The sequence below is a fragment of the Trachymyrmex cornetzi genome, unplaced genomic scaffold, assembly GCF_001594075.2.
Source record: "Trachymyrmex cornetzi isolate Tcor2-1 unplaced genomic scaffold, Tcor1.1 scaffold4, whole genome shotgun sequence".
Lineage (NCBI taxonomy): Eukaryota > Metazoa > Arthropoda > Insecta > Hymenoptera > Formicidae > Trachymyrmex > Trachymyrmex cornetzi.
The window spans coordinates 1,434,684-1,447,502 of record NW_017298743.1 but is presented as its reverse complement, the minus strand read 5'-3'; the positions used below and the strand labels follow the sequence as shown (position 1 = coordinate 1,447,502).

The window sequence follows — 12,819 nt, the reverse complement described above, 5'->3', positions numbered from 1 at the left end:
AGATATTATTATTTATTCTAAATATCGAAATAAATTGAGTAGTTCTTGAAATTTTTTTGTGCTCTCTTAATTCAAGGCAACCAATCTCTCGTATAACTATATATAACGAAATAATTACGAACGATCTGATATTTGACAAATCCAAAAAAATAACGGTGACGTTGAAACTCGCATATTGTTCGATGCATTCAATGATACATCGCGATGCGCTTCGCACGTATGGTATCGAGAATGTGTAAACGCAATCAGCTTGCATGGGGACAGTTGATTTTGTCAAGATTGAATCTGCAATATTTCCAGTCAAAGCAACGATGATTGCGTACGTCACAGGAAATTCAAAAAAGATTAGTAAATATTTCAATCAAACTGCCATATGTACTATATTACTCCACGGTGTTGGTAGAGCGGTAGGAATAAAAGACTTCATTTTGCATTTTCTATTTGCACACCGAGATGCATCTATGCTCGATCGTTAGCGTCGCTAGTTGATGTGGAAAGTAGTTAAAATCTTAATGACGAAAAAATCCTTAATTTCAACCGCTGCGACCCTTTGAAGTTTAGATCCCAATCGCGCCTTCATCTTTACGAACATTAACAAGAACGAAAACTAAACTTTACGAAGAAACTAGTAACAGGTACTTTATTTTCTGAAATTACGCTTTTAACGACTTCTTTGATTACGCAGGGTTGATCCCTCAATGGCTAGAATACGTTCACTTTGTGGTTTGCAAGTAAACTTCACGAACCATTTTTTTCTTTCAACGTTCGAGAAAGACAATATCGATTTTTAAAAAATAAAAGAAAATCATATCAATCCTAAATAGGTTTCAATATTGCATAGAATAACGTTCAATTTAGACGGATAGTATTAAACCAAAGTGAGACAGCCCTGCGGTAACGAGGTTTTCGATGAACCGCGCGTATTCAGTAGTATAAGAGTCAACATGGTCAGTCATATTGCATAAGCAATATATCATCAAAATTCCACCAATGTCTGAATCCAGGCACGTGTACTCACTAATTACAAATTAATAATTAATTTCTTGATACGAATAACATGATGTATCGCGAAATGTAAATTCAATTCTACGATTATGCCGATTGAATTACCTCATTTCGATATGTTTATCGTTGCAAAGAATATTGTTTTTATTGCTACACGCATAATAAAATTGTGTTAACATTTCTTTTAAATATTTATACGTTTTTAAACTTATATCTATTTTCAATAATATAATATAATAATATTCTAATGCTTTTTAATGATCTATTAAAAATATGACAAATACATGGAAAGAACGCGCGGTTATGCTGAAATATTTGAAAATAATTATCAAAATAATTATGTAGGACGCTCAAGCTGGTTGCTAGAACAAAATTTTTTTGCAGTATTGCCCATCATGCTTGAATTTCCTACATAATTATTTTAATGAGCCAACGAAGTTATTTTCAAATCTGTATCTAGCTCGATTTTTAAATACTTTACAAATCGAGCAAAATCGTTCCTTCGAATCTAGGTTTTCTGTATGTTACGTCATTACATTTGACGTAATAAGGCGATAGTTATTAATACGCATAACGCAGAATTCGATGAGGATCGATGACGATCGACCATATCAATGACGATTTCCAGAATTCGGACGACAATACGATGCCGAGGCATGCCTGCGTACAGCCAGAGTATGCGTTCAGGTATTTGTACGAAAGCAGTATGATCGCACGACCGATCGAGGCGAGCTCACGACCACGACCGTGAACATTGCCGTCCGTGTTAGTGGGAATGCGACACGCGTGTCCGGGCACGTCGCACGCGTACGCACCGGAACTGCACGCGACGTCGGTCGGTTAAAGCGGAAGCAAAATCTTTGCACGTGCGATGCATTTACATCTGGGAGCACAATAATAATCTATCATTATTGATTTATGATTGCTTATACGGCAACACTTGGCAGCATCTACTTGGCACCTCCTGCATGGACGATTCGAAATACAAATGACGTGCAAACACGTGATTATATTACTCATTACTGTTACAATTGTCTCACCAACTTCGTGATCATTCAAATGTTAAAGAAAATATTTTTCTCTTAAATTATTTAAAAAATATTTTTTGTTCTCATATTAGAAATTGTTATATTAATTAACTTAATGTACAGAAATAAAAAAGTTAATTCAAAGACATTGCAATTTGTCTTACTCAGAAACATGGAAAATTGATATTTTAAATAACACAAATAGCTACTGCCGTTAGCAAAATTTAAATCATAAAAAATTATTTTACTACAAAAACGTTATAAAGAATTATTAACTGTAACTTAAAATTATCGCATGTAATTTGCTTCATATGAACAAATTGAACGATGAAAAAAATTGAAATACTGCAATTAATCGTTGATAATTAATTGAATTTCCCCAACCATAATTTCTTTATTAAACTTTCCACAATTTTCTATTAATCTTGTTTTTCCAAATATTCCAACCTTTTATTATTCAACGCCGTTTTCACACTCAAAGTATTTAAGCTCTTCTGAAAACTAACTGCGATATATTTTAAAATAACACGCGCTTAATTATAACGGGATTGATTATCGGGCTGAGCGAGAGCGGAATTAAAAATTAATTTTCAATCTGCGATAGCGGTCCAGTAAGGGTCGTATAACCCATGCAAATAGTTTCCCTCTGAAGTCAATAACTTTTTCGAACGACCAGCTTGAAAAAAGGAAAGACAATCGCCACACGACGTAGTAATTAAAAATTCACAACGGCATATTAATAAATATTCATGATTACGTATATAACGTCAATATTCGTGCAAGGGTTATTTTCTCAATTTTTATGCACCACTTACTTAATTATTGACCCAATTTTTAATGAAGTATACTTCAGCATATAATAAGTGCGAACGTGCTCGCATTATAGCCGCGCGGAATCATAATGATTTATGAGCGTTGGAAGTTCACGAGTAAGTTGCACTTTAACTCATCCGCTCGCTCTTAGCAACTCCTTAGACACTGTCTCGGAAACTGTCCGCTTGCGCCAGAGAGTTACGTCTAAAGCGAGGTAAAAGAGTACAAAGTTATACAAAAAAAAATGGAGATCTCTAGTTAATGGATGCACAATATTCCGGCTCTCTCGCACGATTCGCACGTGTAAATTCGTAAATAATTACTCTGTGCGTAATTAAAGGTAGATCTCGGATGAATAATTAATGCAAAATATATCGGATGCTACTCTATAACAAACGAGAAAGTTAGAAGATTAAGGACTTAGTTTAAATCCCCGTTTATAATCCACTCTATAGCTAGCCGATACGAGCGCTTTAACTAGCTCCGAAGATATCTGTTAAAGTGTGCATTGTCGTATTAAATAAAATAAATGGATCCCACAGTTTAAGAACTCTCATCGCGGCGGCGTAGATATGGGCAGCGAGCGAAAAATTAGCAGAATTCCGCGAAAGCCGAAGCTCGCGGATTTCACTTTGCGCAAGTATTTCGGTTACGAAATTTAATAATATCGTACGTTAAAAGGACGCGATCCCGTAAGAGGAACAGAGAGTGCGATAAGAAACGAGAGGAAAGATCTAGAGGAGAGGAGAGTTTGGAGCCGTGGTATAAACGACAGTCTAGGGAGCTGTTAGGTATTAAACTCCCTGCAAACTTCCGCAGTCCGTCGTGCTCGATATATATTTAAAATATCTTGGAAGTATCCATGAATCGTCTAGACTGAGCCGGCGACGTACAGAGGCTCCAGGGATTCGTAGGATGTCGGAAAGTGATATCATAACTTGCTACAACGGCACGAAATGTCCCGATTTGCAGAATCACATTTAACGCTTGTTTACCCTCCTATCGTTTCTTAAAAGATTTTAATCGATTTTCTTCCGTAAATATATCAGCAATATATATCTTTTTCCCCGTTCGTTCGTGTTTAACCCTTTGCGTATAAACCCAGATAGCTAATTCGATCGATTTTTATTCATGGAAGTTTCTCAAAATTTCAAAAATAATTACAATACATACTACATTTTATATTTTTTTTTTCAAAATAAAGTACAGACTTTCGTTCTAGAAACTTGAAAGTACGTTAGATTTTTAGACGTTTTTAACCACTATAAAAATACATGAAGAAATGATCGGACGTGAGTTACTTAGGTTTATACCCAGGAAATGGTGCCTAGGGTAAGATATTTTCATATTGCACTGTAAGTATTAATACATATATGTATAAATATAATATCCTTCGTACGAGCGGAGAAACACTTTAATGAATATCTATATATATAATCGCGATAAAATATGGATCACGATGAAAAATTTGCAAAGAATCGTTTTAAATACATTGTGCTCGGTATCTTTCTTATTCTCTCAAAAGTCAGTTGCAAGAGAGGCGAAAGAGGGCAAGCTCGAAGTATCCGAAAAAAGAGAAACAAGAAGAATGAAGAGCCGCGCTTAAATCGTGAAATTAAAAGAGGTCGAGAGAGAGAGAGAGAGAAAGAAATAGGTTTTTGAAGGAATCCTCGACTATCCTTTGGTACTCTCCGTCTACCGACTTTCTGGACGTAGCTCCGTAAACGGACAAGATTGTACCGCTGCTACGTAGCACAAGCGGCGCGAAAACTCGACGATGAGCAATTAGGAAAATTGAATTCTGGTGTAATTAACTTTCTTAATTAATAGGATCGCGGAATTGTATCTTTAATCTGACCGACCATAAATGCCGTTGGCAGACGTGCAAATGCTCGAGTGGTAAGTGAGAAGACGGGGGAAGGGAGAGAAATGATGCTAAAGATGGTCAAGAGGAATGCGAAAGGGCCGCGGTAGGGTGAGAAGACAGGGTGAAATGCAGGTAGAACGGGGGTGAGGCGTAGAACTACCGTAGGAGACGGCGACGTCGACTGCGACGCCGGGATGGGGAGTCGCTGTAAGTTTTGATATATGCGCGACATTATTTACGATCGCATAAGAATTAGCTCAGACGGCCGCCAAAGCCCATCCCCCGGCAAGAGCCGGCGCAAAAAGACCGGCATCAGCCGCGGACTGGCACTGCACTCGAGACGTTTTTGCACACGACGCATTGGCTTCCTCAAAAGTCGTTAAATCCTGCGCCGCATTCGACAAATCGCAAGCAAATGGCACTTCTTGCAGCACGAATGTTCACTAGAAACATTCACAAATATTTGAGAGGAGACGACAATGCGAAGATCTATATATGTAGCAGCCTCTTCTAAATTCGAAAGTTTTACTTAATTGACAAAATAACTGATAGAAAATTTTTAATTTGTACACGGAGAGAACTTTTTCTTAGAATTTACCCTGAAAGTATGACAGTCGTAGGACAACATTGTATTTCGAAGAATTTTAATCTTTCTGATTCATTAATAAAACTATAATAAAGTATAAAGTAAGTTTGATCAATTTTACTAAAGTGCATGGTAAAAATCTTTAAAATATTATGTTGTATCACAACTACTACATTTTCAGGATAAATTTTAAAAGAAAATTCTTTCCGTGTAATTTGTAAAATATAATTTATAATTTACCATATTTGGATATACTGTTAAACAATAATAATAAATATTAGAATGTATATAAAATTGTGTTTAATGTGATTATCTTATTTATGTATTTTTAAAAAAATTTACGCCTAGCCTTGTTACTGCCCATTAATTATCTATTGTCAATGTATAACAATCTTCTAATTAGTAGCCATTTATAATTTTAAAGAGATATATTCATAGACTGCTTGAGTTAAAAGCTCGTGCAGAAACATTCATTGAAATGTATATTTTAACTGTCCTATATAACTTTTGCGAGAAATATTTCATATCTTGTTACGCGGGCTTTCAGAAAATTGTTAATTAAATTAATGCTCGTTCCAATAAAATCCCATAAAATAGTTTGCTCACCGCCGATTCATTGTACGGACCTCAAACTTTAATCGGTGATGCGAAGATTTTTAATGACTTTAATTTAGTTCTCTAATCTTGAGGAGCTATAATAATTATCAGCTTAGTCCCGATTATCAGTAGATGCCAATAATTAATTGGAGGATGATCAATTATTGGTTATCCTCACAGCATTCCCGAGACGGCCGAAGAAAGTTTTCTTCCCTCTACCATTTTTCTTCGATAAGATTGAACACAAAGTTTTGATATAATCTCGCTAGATCGACATTGTTATACGAAAAACCCATGGATTGTTTTTGAAACAATTTTTAAACTAGTTTAGGCGATCTTGTGAAATTATACGAAATATTTATAATACGTTGGGTATCTTCAATTTAAATATTTAATTTAACCCTAACGTCAAAATCTGTAATATAGTTACTAATGCTAAGCCTGTAAAACCCATTTAATTTATATTAATTAAAGAGTATTAATTAATTTCAAGAAATCAAAATGACATAACTATAACACACACACAAAACGAATACCAAACATATTTTAATAAAAGTATTTCAAATTTGCAGATGTAACATAAAGAAAATTGAATTGCTTGACAAAAAAATTTATAATTGAGTGGATTATTTAATATCCAACATCAGGTCTGGAAGATTATAAAGCATTAATATAAATCAAACAATCCATAAATTGGCTAAACAATTAAGGACAGATCTTGAGTAGCATCTTTTTATATTCTATCATAAAAATCTATTTGTTAATTTTAATTGATAAGAGAATTTTTATTTATGACTTTATTTCCGCTTCTCGTACATGATATTCGCATGTCATCCAGCAGTAGTATTTTCGTGCAGTTTCGCTCACATAAAAATGCCCACTGTCCCGTTTAATCCCATCGCAATGGCACTTCCTTCGGACTCGGCTCGTCCGTGCCGATAAACTGCGCGAATTCGCAATCTGCAAAACTAGAAAACAAGTGGCCGGACTTCTGATTTATCGTCGGGTTCTCGCGCGACCGTGCGAGTACGTATCGTGCCTGCGGTTGATGTATCGTACGCGTACGTACATACATGTGAGTGAAACGCTATTGCAAAGTGACTCACGATCAGACGAAAATTCAGTTTCGCGATATCGCGCGCGAGTGGATTTAACAGGGTTCCTTCTATTCGTCGTGTGTGCAGTTTTTTCGTATCTCTTCATTCCGAGCGGTTCAACAGATTTACCTTTATAAATTGCGGAATTATATACGTACAACCCTATCCTTGTACATTATGCAATTGCATAATATACAAGAATACAGTATATAATCGCAAAAATTAATTTACTAAATGTTTAATTATCTCACTTTTTTCCAGTCATGATACCTCTATAACTTACACACGCGTTAAGTACTAGCGTAACGAGTAAATGTACAATTTATACGTGTTGCTCGGTCCGGGGAAGCAACGAATTAATTCTGTATTCTCTCGGAGATTTACTCCGACATACATGTGTACGTATATGTGAGAATTCTACACGGAGTCATAATTTTGCAGTATTTAAACTGTGTTTATGACTATATAAGTAATAATGAGATTTCATGAGCTACGTCAAGTATAACATTATTATTACGCTTTTGCTCCATTTTTTATTATTTCGCTGTATTAAAATATAATGAGCTTTTATTAAAACCAAATTGCAAGGTAAATTCCAAGAAAAAAAGCTTTATCCTTCATACCTTTAAATTCTTTTTAAAAGTATATTACACGTAAGTATGCAATTATTGACACAAATTATCTATTATAATATATATTCACTTACAAAATTTTATATTTAATTAACCCTAGAATTTATATTGAGTGATATAGTGCTATCAATATATTGCTATCAATATGTATGGTAAGTAATTTTACATACAAGCAAATAGGACACTATTAATATTAAGGATGTATATCGAGTGCAATCTCAAAAAGTAACTGGAATTAGAAGGTTATATAATATTTTATATAAATTAAAATGAATATTATATAATACGAAACAATTCATTAAAATCAATATTTATATTTAACATGTGTTTAACAAATATGTTAAATATATATTTGTATTTAACAATACAATTTCACAGTATAAATAAAAATTATCTCATTTTATCTTAATTATTTTTAAAAAGCATGTCTACTTCTCATTGAAACAATTTTTTATACAGGTTTTTAATCACCGGTGAACTTTTTGTTTACTTTAAAATACAATATGGAAAAATCTGTAATTTTTTCATAATTTTTTAGTTTTATTAAAAAGCACGTCAAATTTTCATACATTTTCCAAGGAAAGAAAAAATAAGCACACTCAAATTCAATCAATAATGTAGAGTATGTAATCCAGTATCTCCTCATAATATTTACTAATAAAATATATTTACTAATAACACAAATTTGCTTAAAAATTAAAATTACTTCACACTCTTTGTTATAACTGACGACCAGGAACTCTAAACAGGTATATCACAAATTGCATTTTTAAAAGCTTGTACCCCCGTTCGTGTAATTCTAAATTTATTAGTAAAAAAATAAATTACATTTTAGGCCAAATAGACCCAAACAGATCAGCAGAATTAAATAACAATTTTAAAAAACAATTTCAAAAATTATGCAAATTATTGAAGAAAACATAAAAAATTGGATTCAATAACATTAATAATTCATACATCTCGATATATCTCCCAAATCCTCCGTTATATGTTCGGTCCGTGATATTCAATTTCCACATCTACCACGATATTTACGTCGATACACCCTCATAAAAATCGGACGATGCACTTCGCTTAGTTACGCTCGGGCGAGACGGTTTCCTTCGGGCGCGTCATAAACCGCGTAAATCCACAATCTACGAGGCCGCGAGTCATCCAAGTTTTGATTTATAGTCGCACGGGACGCGTTTCGCGTGCGGATAGACACGGGGTTAGATAGCGCACACACGCGTGCACGCGCGCACACACGCGCTCACGCTCTTGGGAAAAATGCGACTCCGTGCGCCACAGGCGCTTCCTCGCAATAACCTCCGAAGGGAAATTCACGATAATAGAGACTATCCACGTGAATTTCGCATGCAAGTGTCCCCGCGATCCCACGGCGTCTGCCTCCGGGCTCCATGCCTTCGCAGATCCTCGTCCTCTTCCGTGCCATTCGTTCCATTTCATCCGGCCTGTGTTCGCGTACATTTTTCAATTCCTACTAATGTCTCCATAATTTCCGTTACTTTGTTACCTTATTATTTTCTTCTATGTTCGAGATTGAGAAGTAACACGTTACATATAATGCTGATATCATTTTCGTTATTTTTTTTTTGCTGACGCTTGTTACTTTTTTCTGTCGGGGTAATAGTAATGTTATTACATTTTTATAGTAACAAATTTAGCTGTTACTTTTATCGTTATTATAATCCTTTTATAAAACTATTCAATTACCTTTATAACTATTCAATAGATCGCATTATTTTTATATATAATTGGCTGGAAATATTTTATAATAAAAATTGAAAAATATCGAAAAATGTTTCATTCCCTAAGCTGCATTCCGATATATAGTCACTGTCAATACTGAAAATTTATAAATCACATTACATATATGTAAGTGAATTATAAATTATCAGTATTTGCAATAAATATTGGAATGCACTCTTAATAATGACATTGATACTTAAAAACAATGTTTAACTTTTTAATAAAATCCGCATTACAATTTAATTTTCTAAAAATGAACATTAAAAATAAAAATAATAATATAAAAAATTATTAAAGATTTATTAGATTTAAGTTTAAAAAATGTTTGCTATGTAGAGATCAACTTAGGACTTTAAATTTTAATATCGATTTCACAATTAATATTGATTCTTACATAATGTTTAAATTAAAAATTTTTAATCTAATATCTTGCTTATTATTACAAAAAAAGTAACGAATAAAATAATGAATCGTTACTTTCCAAGATAATAATAACGATTTACTTTTACAGAACGTAACGATAATGATAACTTTTAAAATAACGTTGCCAATCCTGTGTGTATTTACAAACGATTGTCGTGCGCAAAGAAAAATTGCTAAAACTTTTCGATAAGGAAACAAATGATTAAAAAGTACACGTGTAAATCTATACTCAACTTAAAAATGTGTTAAAATGTGTTAAAAGTGCACGGTATAAAGGCGAGAGATAGAGCAAATAAACTTGTCCTTTTTTGTGTAATACTTCTTTGACCTCATCGATTGTATTTAAAACTATTTACTTTCGTTTTCATTCTTCTCCACCCCTTCGCATGTCTCTCTCTCTCTCTCTCTCCTCTCTCACATTTATTATTCACTCAATCTTAAAAAGGAAAAAGTAAAACGAAATAAGACGTGCAGCGAAGCTTGAATGGAGAGAGGAAAGTAGCAAAGAGAAAGCAAAGAGAGAGAATCTCCGCTTATATCTACTTCTTTCCTCCGCAAGTTTCTCCCTTTCTCTCAAACTCCACTCCCTCTTCGTCACCGTCCTTCTATCTATGAACCGCAATTTCTCTCCTTCCGCGATTCCTCGTACCTCGTCCCTCGGACATTCCCGCTTTTGGTCTCGCGCAGGAGTACGTACATGCACCCGAGCAAGCCCAAGCGATCTTCCGTCTTTTCCATCCCCTTCGCAATCCCTCCTCTCTCCCGACCCATCTCTCGTCCTTCCGCTCCTTTTCATCCCTGCCGCGGCGACCGAGGGGCTGAGCTAGACAAATAGCTCCAGCGTGAAATACCGCCGCCTCTTTAAAACTTTAAAGTGTTTCAAGTAATCCTAAGGCACGACTTTACATCATGCTTGTACCCCGCGGAGGATACACCCAAGCGTAGAAGGAAATAGAATATCGGCGCGCCCGGTGGGCTTCCGGCTACACTCGTAGCACATCCGGCGACAGCGAGATTTCCCGGAAGATCCCGAAGCGTATAAGTATACTGTTATTATATCATTATGTTTCACGAAGTGTATCTAATATACTTTTATACATTTTTCTATTATATCACGTTATTTTAGTTCTTTGACCCGTTTTCTCTCTTCCATTTTATTTTAAACATATATTTTTATAGCATGTATAATCAGTAACTATAAATATATATAAATATGTGTACATAAATATATAAATATATTTATATGTATATAAATATATTTATATATTATAGTAAAATTATTTATGGACATTGCTAGTTTATTTTCTCGTTATAATCCACGTGAGTAGTAAAAGACTGAGACTAACCTTCCTCAACAACTAAGCTGACAGTGGCTGATCGACCCTCCGTCGGCCTGCATGAATAGTTTCCGACGTCATCTTGAGTCACCGACGCCAAAGTCAACACGGATACTGTACGTGCCGCACCCTTTTCGGTCTCTACATTTATCCCTCCGCGCGCTGCCTGGATGAAGAGTAAACAAGTGTGAGTTCAACGATCAAGTAAGTAACAGAAAATCTTTTAAGTATTTCTCTCTTTGAGAGAGATATAGAAACAAAAGCTCTCCATTTTCCCCATTTTTTATTTCTTATTTTCCACAATTTATGATAAAACCGAAAGAAACACGGGATGTGTTGCTAATTTAAGTCTTTCCTATTTCGCCGAATTGCATATAAAAATTTCTACATTATTCATGTTATAAAATTTTATGTATTTTATAAATAAATTTGGAAAAATTTGAGTTTTCGTTTCTACATCTCTCACGAATCACGTTTCATGTTCGAATTGAGATTTCATTATCTGAATGCATATTTTATGTATACTAAAAGCAAAATCTAATACAATATATTTTTAATCAATCGAAATAATGCAAACTATCATTTACAATATAGAGACAAGTTATTTCATAAAAATGAAATAATGAAATGGTACAGTATGCTAAATTGATATTGCATGAAGTCACAAGTCGCACATGCAAGAAAATAATAGAATCTAACATATTCACATCTAAATAATGTTATAATATTAATTTTATGATGATCATTTAAGAATTTTGTTATATCAAAAAATAAATCTTTTATTGCTTTCAACAAATAAATCGCGTTCATTACAGTCGTAAGACATTCCAAAAATAAGGTTTAGTATATATTACAATTTAAACATTTTAAAACGCAAAGACGTTTTATTATATAACACAATAAATAATGTAAAGAAAAATATCGCTAAAGAAGGCTGACGAGTCTCGGATGGATGTTTCAAAGAACGCGAATATTGACCAAGCAAGATAATCGCGAGCAGTCTTGCACCGGCAAAACCGCCAACAGCTTTCAATCACGTATCGCACGAAAGAAACAGCCGACGCAAGCTATCACGCAAACAAAAATGTTGAAAGACACAGTTAGGGACACCATATGATCCGCATCCCTTCGCGTCGGGTGTGATGATATACGAGCGCCTCTTTCTTTTTTTCTCCCGTCCTTCTCGATTCTCGGTCGTCAAACAGAAATTTCATTAGAGCGACCCCGCGTATCCAGCTGAGGCTGCATTACCTGGAATGTTAGGAGTTTGTTATCCCGAAGCCATTGTACACCCCTGATGGGACGGGTCTGATACGGCGACAATATGACGCACCTCAGGGTGATCGTCGAGCCTGATGGCACCCTTTGCTCTCGGGGGCCCATTATGTCTGCCACCGGCGCTGTACTCTCGTAGCCTGGAAGTCATGTTCGAACAAATATCATGCGGTGGCTGAAGCAATTGAATGACCACGTCGTGACAAGATTACGCGTATATCCGATGGTTGAGAGGGAATAACCAAGATGCGGCACGTCGCGACGGTGCATTTCTCGACTGAATTTGAAGATTCGGATAGGATTTTGATTTGAAACGGAAATGCACTCGGAATCTCTTAACCGATGCATTGATTTAAAAGCAGAAAGGTTTGTCGTGCTTTAACTTTAGTACCAGCACACGCATATAT

At 34.9% G+C, this 12,819-nt stretch overlaps 1 protein-coding gene across 1 annotated transcript in view; it reads right to left on the bottom strand.

Moving 5' to 3' along the window:
• Positions 1-12,819, bottom strand: part of LOC108764179 (peroxidasin) — a 143,537-nt gene that overhangs the window by 1,072 nt on the left and 129,646 nt on the right. Inside the window, exons 5-6 of the mRNA XM_018512273.1 lie at positions 12,389-12,552; positions 11,147-11,303 (exon numbers count right to left, since the gene is read on the bottom strand). Of these exons, the coding sequence (XP_018367775.1) occupies positions 11,147-11,303; positions 12,389-12,552 (321 nt within the window). The remainder of the gene's footprint in view (positions 1-11,146; positions 11,304-12,388; positions 12,553-12,819) is intronic.